General features: G+C 42.4%; 1 protein-coding gene across 2 annotated transcripts in view; it reads left to right on the forward strand.

Moving 5' to 3' along the window:
• Positions 1-12,029, forward strand: part of LOC149446251 (protein lin-54 homolog) — a 141,900-nt gene that overhangs the window by 50,957 nt on the left and 78,914 nt on the right. For both annotated transcript variants that reach the window (XM_089652772.1, XM_089652773.1), the window contains exon 6: positions 7,195-7,266. In XM_089652772.1, the coding sequence (XP_089508898.1) occupies positions 7,195-7,266 (72 nt within the window). The remainder of the gene's footprint in view (positions 1-7,194; positions 7,267-12,029) is intronic.

Here is a 12,029-nt window from a genome sequence, read left to right on the forward strand (position 1 = left end):
CAGGTTGCCCCTGACTTTCTTTCCAGACTGTAGTATCACTTATTTGAGCGCCCCCTGCAGTGGACAGACTGCAATTGTCTATAGGTGTTTTACTCCTCCTATCCATATTTAATCTCAGGCAGATGAGATAACTGTGTTACGCCTCGCAGATGATTCCTTCATGCCTGCCTTTTCTGCTGAGAATGCACACAGCATGTATGCTGCACTCCTGCCATCTTCTACAGAGCCACAGGATCAGCTGCCTGAGGTATAGCAGCTCCCATATCCAGACACACAAAGATCATCCATTCCAAGGATATCCCACTGGGGGGATATCATTGGCAGATCACAGACTCAAGGCAGCCGGGACAAAACACATGAATAGCATGTAGCCCACATATGGCTCACAGAAAACCCAAGACATCTATCAGGGTAATAGCTGCTCCCTTTCCATGGAGTAATGTCCTATTACTACACCACTCCCATTATCTGGCTCCCTCTTAGGCATGTACCATGCATTCTGTCTGCCAAAAGCAGATTTCTCTGCCACTGTGTCTGATTTCTTTGGAAAACTCCTAAAACCTCTAGAACCTGTGGTTTCCTGAGGCCAGAAATGCTACACATCCTCTGTTCCCCTTGATTCTGTTCAGGATTTAGAAGTGGAACCTCTTTTCCTAGAGAATAATATGAAGGAAAATATTAAGGACCCTGATTTTGTAACAGGCTGCAGAGAGTTTTTCTTTCTACTGCGGACATACTGACATGGTGCACACTAATATATACCTAGCAGCACCTAACTCTTCATAGCCTAAATAGGCCTCTGTGGGCACTAAAAGACTAGCTAAGTCCACAAAGACTTTTCCATTACATGTACAGTTTGAATTATGCCCTTTATGAGGATTGGCCCAATTCTGAAAGGGTATTTACTCCTCTATGCTCTCTAAATCAACATTGAGTAATTATAATACGTATGCTGCTAGCATTAGTGAATAGATAGGACAGTATATATTTGCTTTTAATTTTTTATTTTTTTTTTACATCTCTTTAATTACTTTCTGGTTTCCAGGTCTAGGCAAATGATTTCATACGTCCCAAGAATCTTCAGGAGGGGAGGCAGAGTTTTCTCAGCAAAGCACACCCACCTTCCAGTATTCCTGAGCTAAAGGCATATAGATTCCAGGAAGTAAATGCTACATGAATCACCTGCCCATACTCAAGATGGCCAGTGATTTCTCAGCAAAAAAAACATGGAGATACAGATGGGTGGGTGAGTTTTCTTGAATAATTAAAATGAATTAAATAGCCTTTTTGGTTTGTGGTGCTTAGATGCAGTGTAGTTCTGCTTTAAGCTTTTTTGATAAAATGTGTCTTATGAAAAGGGAATTTAAAAAATGACTGTTCCAATAGTGTATCTTTTCAGTTCTCACTAAAGACCTTACAGTTCCTATTGAGGGTGTTCCTTTTTTTAGGATTCTGTTATTAGGCATCTGGAAGCATTCTTGCAGGCCTTCCTTACCTTTCAGGTCCTTCCCTGCAGCCTACAATTACTACTATATGAATTTGTCAGACTATTGCTAACTGGACAGGGCATATGAATAGAGCACATGAAACTGTCTTTGAGGACCCTGCTCTCTTACAACAATTTCAGCTGATGCCATCAGCAATGTTGTTTTGATTTCATGCTCTGCAGCAGGGGTGTCAAACTGGTGTGCCTCCAGCTGCTGTGGAACTACAAGTCCCATCATGCCTCTGCCTGTGGCAGCCATGCTTGTATCTGACAGTTTTGCATGGTAGTTCCGCAACAGCTGGAGGGCCACCAGTTTAACACCACTTCTCTAGAGAATGATATTTGCTTAATCTCTGGAATTTTACCTTATCTTTGTGCATATGCTATGGATTTTTGGTTGAAAGACAAAACTGCTTGTAAGAAGTTTCTTTTATGCTTGCCTTTTGATGCTAAACACATGTTTGGAGAAGTCCTTGATAAATTTATCAGAAAAGTCATTGTGGAAAAGGTACTTCTGCCCCACATGAAATGGCCTAAGTCTTTCACTCCTATGGCTACTATTTCTTCTCAGTTAAATAGTTCATTTCACTCTCCCCAATCTACTTCCAAACCAAGGCTTAGTGCCTCCTTTCATCGCAAGCCCTGGACTCCCAAGTCCCCCAAGCCTACCCAGAAGCTCCTCACAATGAAGGTGTACCCCCAGTCTTAAGAGTGAGTGAATTTGCACCAGTCTGCATCCAAGACATCCTAGACCTCTGGGTCCAATCTTCCATTTCAAAGGGGCCCAAAATAGAGCTTCTATTTCGGTCCCTCCTTGCTTTGTGCCTTCCAATCTGCCAGCTTTGGACCAAAAGAAGGCAGATGTAATGACCTTGTACCAAATTCAGACACACAGAATAGTCACACCAATTCCTTCAGCAGAACAATTTCAAGGTTTGCCTCCTTTGAAGCAGTTCCCTTCGTTCATTTTTAATCATCCAGACCACATCAATGCAACATATTCATGATGTGGAACAAACAAATCCAATCCTTTGATGGCCCAATGCTTCTGCCTTGCCAGATAAAGCTCTGCCTGACATGGTGAATCTCCATTCCTGCCCTGGAAGTGGGAAAGATTTTCCTTCACATACCCTGGAAGGTAGTGACAATGGATGAACTGGGAAATCTTTCAAAATCTCTTGTCACAGTTGGGAAAATCCAGATGTGGATATCCTGGCCTCCAGGTTCAACAACAAGCTCAATAAGTTTTTAGGTAGGACCAGAAATCTTCTGGCATTCACTGTGAAGACTCTGGTGATTCCTTGGACTCAATTCAAGCTGCTTTATGCCTTATTTCTGATGAAGGACCTCCCACGACTGCTGCGCAAGATAGAGGAGGAAAGGGTTCCAGTGATTCTCATCACACCGAATTGATGCAAAAGAACATGGTACACAGACATACTCAGACTTCTAATGGATGAGCATTGGCCTCCTTCAAACATCATTACATGTTAGTCTTGTTTCTGGTAGCTCTTTCCTGTTTTGCACAAGGACAAAGTCCTAAATATCATTCTTGTTGTGCACAAGGACATAGTCCTTTCCTCATCAGAGCCCATTCCACCAGGGATGTTGGTGTCTCTTTGACTTTCCAGTATCAATCATCTGCTTCCCAGATTTGAAAGACTGCCAACTGGTCCTCTGTTCATAAGTCCTCCAAATTTTTCTGGATGGATGTTCAGACCTTGGCTAATGTGAGCTTTGGCTACAAGTGGCTTCAAGCTGCCATATAAGTGGCCATATAAGTGTTTTTTGTTTGGGTTCTTTAACTCTTATTTTTTGTGGGCCTGTTAGCAAATCTGTTTGCTATATTGTTGCCCACCTTGCAGTTTATTGCTTGGATACTTCACATGATCTATCAATGCAAGTTCTGTACCTTTACTTTTTTGCTTGCTAAAAACTGGAGTCTCATGGACTGGGAAGAGTTATATAGTATGCTTTTTGGGCAGCTCTAGCAAGTTTTTATGCCAGTGTCTAATTGCCTGAAGGTAGCTGCATATATGCTGACAAATATTCCAGTGTTTCTCTGTTCCCTCACCCCACTGCTAATGGAGAGAGGCAGGGGAGAGGTAAACAAGGATGCTGTACAGGTGCCCAATATCCTCCTCATTAACAAATTAAGCTATTGGTTATAAGGATAAAGGACGTCTGGAAAGTTGTAATAGTGCACAATGAAAACCGGTGGCTTTGTGGAATTAAAAGGCAAGTTTGATCCACCCTCTGGCTTGTGTAACACCCTTCAGAAATATTTGCTGTAAGACGTTAAATGGACACAAGATGGAAGTGCTCTGCAGCCCAGTTAAAGAGACTCTGGCAAAGAAAAGCTTTGTGGGACTTATAGGCTGCTAGCAGGTCTTCGCTGTCTATTGCGGAGATGACAAAGTACATCTCCTAGAGGAGCTGGCTGATGGGCGTCGGCAGATAAATACCAAAGCCCGGGAACTGGAGGGGGAGGTGGACAGAGGGAGCTGGAGAGGAATCCGGAGAACATGGATGGCCCCCATCTGCAGAGAGACTGTCTGCTACCTGACTTCAGCCACGGATCGGGTGAGAGAGCTTCTGCCCCAAACTGTCTAAGTTACAAAGGACATTCTTAAACTCAATAATTTTTTTCGCAGCATAGTATTTTCTATTCTACAAGTTACAAGTGTTACAGCCCAGATTGTTTGGCCCATCTAGCTTTAGGGCCTTCTAATCATTACACACTTTCAGCATACTGAATCACAAAAGGCTACTGCAATATCTGCACCCTACAGGTTAAGCTGCCATGGTGCCTCAGACCCAGCTTACACCATTTACCAGGGAACCTCCCCATTCTACTAACGAAATGTGTTCTGCCCCCCCCCCTTTTCTTAATCTCAGTCTAATTCTATATTCCACCCCAGGAGTGTTAAAGGGACATCATCTTAAAACAGCAACACTTAAGGGAACCTCTTCTCTTGCTTTATGTTCGCCTTCTTTGAAGAATTCTTACCTTCGCATCAAGAGAGATTTGCGAGAGATCTTTATGTGCACCAACCAGGGCCCCATCAAGCGTGCAGAAGATTGAATATTGCAGTTTAAAAGGACACTGATCCATCCTTTTACAGAGCTCTTCCTCTCTCAGAATTGAACCCGGCCACCGTTACCTGAGGGCCCAAAGTGTGCTAGTCCAGCAATCTGATTGCTTCTCATTCTGCTCACTTGGGTGAAAATGTTTCAGGGCTGAGGGTACTGTCTGAATTCTGAATTACAGGACGTATCAAATTGATTTGCGTGTGCTATGTTGCAACCATTGGTTTGTGTTAATTAAGAGTGTTAACTGTCACTCTCTTGCACGTACCTTCTGGTCATCTTAATGTGCGTAATTTTACTGTGCTAACCATTTTGAACTTAAGAAAAAATAATCAAAGTGTCAGTTCACTCTAACCTGTGTGTGAGTCTCTCTTATAGTAAAAGGCCAGAGGGTTTTCCTTGCCAAAGGTTTAAGGTGGTGTCAGCAGGGGTTGGGCTTCCAAAGCAGGCTCAGGGAGACAGGGAACCCAAAAACAAATCATCAGCCCTCAAGGGGGTAGTGCTACACTTGTATGCAATTTTTAAGCATTATGTCAAGACACCCGTCAAGAAACCTGAAGGCACCACAAGGTGCCTGGTCACCCTGGCTGAAAAAGGCTGGTATATGAATATGAGTTATGTGTCTTATACTATACTTCAACATAAGGAATTTACAGGTAAGTCAAAATGATTATTTTTCTAGAGCTCTATTGAGGGGTGCAGATCCTGCTCTTGTGTGTTTTTAGCCCCATGTATTGCTTGCTTACAAAACTATAGCCTCATTGCAAGAGGAGGGGTTATGTGGGGCTTGGCTCAGTGTTTTTTTTCCTGTATGCCAGTGTTCCCACCTGCTGTAGGCAGTAGTAGAACCCATCTGTATTGAGAGTTTTAAATTGTGTCCCACAATGAACTTAAGATAAAGATTCTATGGTAAGCACAATAATCATATTTTCTTGTTTCCTATACTGTATGCAGTGTGAACCTTTAGTAGGCTTATTACTACATTTTATTATAAATGCATTGTCCCAGGTCCAACTGTAACCAGAATATGATATGAAAAAGATATCAAACGCTTGATCTTTCTCTGCTACAGGGTATTGAGGCTTTTAATAACACTTCTGTTTAACAATATATATATTGAATAATACCATCACTATTCTACAAAATCTAGGTAATGCAGCTCAAATAACATCACGAGGTTAAACATAATCCTTAAATTCTGAATGATGTTCTGATTTTTCTCCTGCTTCTTAACTGGAATTGCTGCTTATAACATTGTTATGCTGTAAAATAGTTCTCATAATAACAGCTAGATCTATTGCTTCATTTTCCACTGTTCTATATAAATTTGTTTCCATTGATTCTGGTAAAATTAAATGTCCAACCGTTTACATGTATCTACTGTATTGAATCACTATGACACTTTACATTTCTTGAGGCAAAAGAGTAATTTAATATAAGTAGAGAACACAGGAGAGTTCCCTAGAGTGCAAAGACATTTTTCATTGTCTAACCAGATTGTGAAGTCAGCTAAAGATAAACTTACAAAATATATAGGTTTATAGTCTTATTAGGATTCAAATGCACTAATGTCATGTAAAATGCTTAAAGAATATGTAAACCTTTACCTTGTAAAACAACCCATTCAGTGTAAAAATTAAAAGAAAAACATTTGTGTATACTTAAAATAACCCATTACAAACATTAGATTTTTTCATATGCCCTCTGTTCTTACCTGCATAAAAGCTAGGGGAGGAAAAATAGCGGCATGCTGATCTTCCTAGTGAATGGCTGTGCACAGGGGTCGTGTCAGTACAAGCCTGATCATTAGATTAGCTCCCAGCACAGCTAGAAAAGTGACCGTGCTGTGCTCTCCTGCCTAGTGTGGTCAATTTTCTATTGGAAAGCAGAGGGACTGACAGGAACACTGGGGTTTTCACACAAAGGAAGCAATACAAAGAGAACAGGATAATTTTTCATACAAAGAGAACAGGATAATTTTTCATACAAAGAGAACAGGATAATTTTTCATACAAGTACGTGGTATAACAGGCACATGCTGTATGTGGGATATGAAATGTTGGATTTACATATTCTTTAAATCTTGAAAATGTTGGTATTGATTGCTAAGTTAAAGTAATTGTAAAGGCTTATTTTTTTAAATTAACAAACATGTTATACTTACCTGCTCTGTGCAGTGGTATTGCACAGAGCAGCCCGGAACCTCCTCTTCTGGGATTTCCCTGCTGGCACTCTAGGTTCCTCCTCTTTTTCATGTGCCACCATAGGAAGTCACTTCCTATGGGGGCGCACGTGCAGGCTCGATCCTGTGTGCATCTATTGACATGCACATTATGGTTCAGCCCCACCCCCACTTCCTCCTCACAGGATTTGATTGACTGCATCGAGAGCCAATGGCTCCTGCTGCCTTAGCAAAGCCTGTGAGAAAATAGAGGAAAGCACAGCACTGGAACGTATAAGGGGGGTGAGGAGGCGATACTGCTACTGGGACATTTTTTACCTTAATGCATGGACTGCGTTAAGGTGAAAAATATTTAGGTTTTTGTAACCAATTTAAACATCAAACAAAAATCTTTTACAATGTATAACAGCAGCTAAATTACTACATTGTTTTTCAGCAATCAGATATCACTGTGGGATCTTAAATCAAAGAAACCATGTAACTGTACCAAGTCACGGTGTCTAAAACTGTAAGTGATTTTGTAACACTTGAATGAAAAAATTTAAAGGGCTTAATTTGTCTATTTTTTCGGACAATAACAATGGGTCAAAATCTAATAGCTGCATAATTTGTGAACTCAGAAAAGGGACAGATTACATTCTTTAGAGAAGAAAACCAGAAAACAGAGTGTACTGTAAACCAGAAAACAGAGTGTACTGTATATCTAAACCTTTTCCCTAACTCACATGGTTCTAGCGGTCTTGGAGATGTTTCTCCCCTTGTTCAGTTCTCCGCAGGCAACAAGTCATACAAAAAGAGGAAACTGAACATTCCTTGCTCCTCTAGAAATATATATAGAATAAAGTTCTTTTTCAGCCACAAAATATAGCAAGTAGATGTATCTGTAGTACCAATAGGAAAAAACATGTCCTGGAAATATTGAAATTCATTTCCTTCATTAAAATGAAAAAAGAAAAAAAAATATGCATCATGCAAGCCAACGATACTGGCTTTTCACCAATGCATTGCTGTACTGTATCAGTCCACCCACTCTTTTTTCAGGCAACAGATATTTTCATTTGAAATATTTTTATGTTTATATTATTTGAAGGTATTATTTTGTTTTAGTGTTGTCATTGAGTTTTGTTGAATAGACAGTAAACAAATGTGACAAGAGTGCGAAGTGTTATTAGAGTAAGGCAGGGGTAGGCAACCTTTTGAGCATGGTGTGCCGAAAAATGTCTTCAGAGAAATTGAGAGTGCCAGTTATATAAAAAATGTCAACTTTACACACTCAATCACGAAAAATTTATTTTTATACAGTAAATGCTGTAAACTATTTGAATAATAGTAAGAAAACATTGAGCTTTCAAGGATGGTAAATGGTAACTTAACCCTTTTCCAGAACACATGTGCTGTGAGGTAAGTATGGTAAGGTTGACATGAATATGTCTTCCAAGGACTTCTGTGAAATATACAGTTGGAAATGAAGTGTGAGGTGATAGTGGTCACCCTAATAGAGTTCTCTCAGATCAAACCCAATCTCTGCACCTTCAGACCATAAATCAGCCCTCATTCCTACACCTTCACACCTCATTCCTGCAGCATGTTTCTTCAGGCCTCAGATCAGCTCCAGTTTCTGCACTTTCACACCCCAGACAGCCCCAATTCCTATTTCCTCAGGCCTCAGATCAGTCCCAATTCCTTCACCTCTACATTTCAGATTAGCTCCAATGCCTGTCCTTGCACACCTCAGATCACCCCAATCCTGCATCTCCAGGCCTCAGATCAGCTCCAATTCTTGCACCTTCATATCTCAGCTCACACCAATGCCTGCACTTTCACCCATCAGATCACCCCAATGCCTGTACTTTACACCCCAGATCACCACAATTCCTGTACCTTCACACCTCAGATTAGCCCAATTCACCCCCCCCCCCGTTCACCCCAAATCCTACACTTTTACACCCCAGATAAGGCCCAATTCATGTTTCTTCAGGCCTCAGATCAGCTCCAGTTTCTGCACTTTCACACCCCAGACAGCCCCAATTCCTATTTCCTCAGGCCTCAGATCAGTCCCAATTCCTTCACCTCTACATTTCAGATTAGCTCCAATTCCTGTCCTTTCACAGCTCAGATCACCCCAATCCTGCATCTCCAGGCCTCAGATCAGCTCCAATTCTTGCACCTTTAAGCTCACACCAATACCTGCACTTTCACCCATCAGATCACCCCAATGCCTGTACTTTACACCCCAGATCACCACAATTCCTGTGCTTTTACAAACCAGATCAGCCCCAATTCCTGCACCTTTACACCTCAGCCCCTAATCCTGCACCTTCACACCTCAAATCAGTCTCAAGTCTTGTATCTCTGGGCCTCAGATCAGCCCCAATTTCTGCACCTTCACACCTTAGCTTACCCCAGTTACTGCAACTTCACACCATAGGCCCCAGCGACAGTTCTTGTGCCTCCAGGCCTCATATTAGCCCCAATTCCTGAACCTCCAAAACTCTGATCACAATTTGTGCACATTCACACATCAGATTACCCTAATTCCTGGACCTCCAGACCTCTGATCATCCCCAATTCTTGCATTTCCAAACCTCAGATTAGCCCCAATTTGTGCATATTCATACCTCAGATCACCCCAGGCCTTGCACTTTTACACTTCAGATTACCTCAATCCCTGCACCTTCACACCTCAGGTCAGTCCCAATTTCTGCACCTTCCACCTCAGGTCAGTCCCAATTTCTGCACCTTCACACCTTAGTTCAGTCCCAATTTCTGCACCTTCACACCTCAGGTCAGTCCCAATTTCTGCACCTTCCACCTCAGGTCAGTCCTAATTTCTGAACCTTCACACCTCAGGTCAGTCCCAATTTCTGCACCTTCCACCTCAGGTCAGTCCTAATTTCTGAACCTTCACACCTCAGGTCAGTCCCAATTTCTGCACCTTCACACGTCAGGTCAGTCCCAATTTCTGCACCTTCCACCTTAGGTCAGTCCCAATTTCTGCACCTTCACATATTTACTTGTTTTAAGCTTTTTTGTTTGTTTTGTTTTAAACTTTTTTTTTTTTTTACATCTCTTCAGTTACCTCCTGGTTTCCATGCCTAGGCAAATTATGTCATACATCCTAGGAGCCTTCAGCAGGGGAGGAAGGGTTCTAAGCTCAGCCAATGGCTGTGCTAAGGGCAGGTGGGTTCCAGGAAGTACTTGCTACATGAAACATAAGATGACAACAGCCAGATATACCAGTGGGTGTTTTTTCAAAATTAGTTCTCAGCAAAATAAAGCATGGAGAAATGGATGATGGGTGAGTTTGCTTTGAATATTAACAATTAATTAAATAGCATTTTTGGTTTGTGGTGCTAAGATGCAGTGCAGTTCCACTTTAAGAAGTCATGGTCCTCCAAGCCAGCAAAACTGAACTCTAAGTCTCCCCACTTGTTCGGGTGGGGAGACAATTACAGTTTGGGAGAAGTACTGGATGAATGGGTTTGTTGTACAATTGTTCATGGTTACAGGTTGGAGTTCTGACATTTTCCCCCTCTGCACTTTATGCTTTCAAATGTGTCTATGAATCCACAAAAAAGATTGTTGCTTTTTCAGGCTGTTGATCATCTCCTGTCTCTGGGAGTGATCATTTCAGTGCCAGAGGATGAAAGGTTTTGTAGCTTTTAGTCAAACCCTTATACGGTACAAAAGCCAAGCAGTGATGTTCATCCTATATTGAAACTCAAGTATCTCAACCGGTTTCTCCAGGTATTAAGATTTTGAATGGAATCAGTGCGTATGGTAGTGGACTCACTTCATCCAGGGGATTTCCTGGCATCATTGGACATAAAGGATGCTTACATGCATATCCCAGTTTTTCCTCCTTACCAGAAGTTCTTATGCTTTGCGGTGGAGGACCATTATTTTCAATTCATGGTTCTGCTGTTTGAACTGTCCATGGTTCCCCAAGTGTCTACAAAGGTTCTCGTCCCTATTCTAGGCCTCCCAAGGACCCAGGGGGTACCCATTCTGGGGTACCTGGATGATCTGCTTCTTGGAGAGCAGTCTGTTCATTGTCTCCAATGTCCTTGCATCTCCGCACTCTTCGCTCCTTGGAAGGGTGGATGTCTCCCCAAAGGTTGTTGGCAGGAAAGTTGTTTCTCCCCTTTTGTTGGAAGGTACTGACAACAGGTGCCAGCTTGACAGGATGAGGGGAGTGTTGGTTCACCTTTCAGTGCAGGGGACTTGGTCTGTGCTAGAAAGGTCCTTGCCTATCAATGTTCTGGAACTGCTGGTTGTCCATCTGGTTCTCCATCATTGGTCGAATCAGCTGCAGGCTCTCCTAGTTAGGGTTCAGCTAACAAGGAGAGCCTGCCATACGCCACAATGCCAGGGCTGTGGTGTATATAAATCATCAAAGGGGCACCAATGGCCCAGAAGGAGGTGGACCTTATCTTATCGTAGGCAGTACTCCATGTTCCCACTTTGACAGCACCAGTTCACATTCAAAGAGTGGAAGATTGGCAGGCGGATATCCTCAATCAATGACCGTGAGGAGTGGGCTCTCCACCCAGAGGTATTCAAGCCTCTCTGCTGGCAGTGGGGCATGCCAGATTTGGATCTGTTGGCATCTAGGTTTAATGCAAAAGAGAACAGGTTCATTGCCGGGACCAAGAATCTTCTGGAGTTGACATCATGGGAACAGTACCCTCTGATATATGCCTGTCCTTCACTACACCTTTTTCTGCTTCACAGAATTTGAGTGGAAGAAATGCTATTAATTCCGATCACACCAGCTCGGCCCAGGACAGTGTAGTATTCGGACATCATGAATATGCCATTGAATGGTCCTTTGATCCTTCCAACCCACCAAGACCTCTTGTCGCAAGGTCCGATCTTCCATCCTTCTTTAGGTTTGCTGGCTTTGACAGCATGAATATTGAAGCCAATATCTTGAAGGATAGGGGGGTGTCTGAGAGTGTCATGCCTATGTTGCTTGGTTTGAGTCTAGGAGGTATCATTCTCACAAGTATTATGTTGAACATATGTTGGCCTTTCTCCAGTTGGGGTTTGATATGCGGCTGGCCTTGAGTACAGTCAAGGGCCAGATTTCAGACTTGACAGTCTTTTTTCAAAGGCCAATTGCTGCTCATTTCTACTGCGTGCATTTGAGTCAATGTGGGACATTCTGTTAGTCCTTTTGATGCAGAAGGTTGTGTTCCTGATTGTCATTACTTTGGCACAAGGGTATCAGAGCTGGCAGCTCTTTTTTGCAGGGAGCCGTTTCTGGTA

This window comes from Staurois parvus, unplaced genomic scaffold (genome assembly GCF_062004578.1).
Source record: "Staurois parvus isolate SC_StPar_1 unplaced genomic scaffold, SC_StPar_1.0 ptg000694l, whole genome shotgun sequence".
Classification (NCBI taxonomy): domain Eukaryota; kingdom Metazoa; phylum Chordata; class Amphibia; order Anura; family Ranidae; genus Staurois; species Staurois parvus.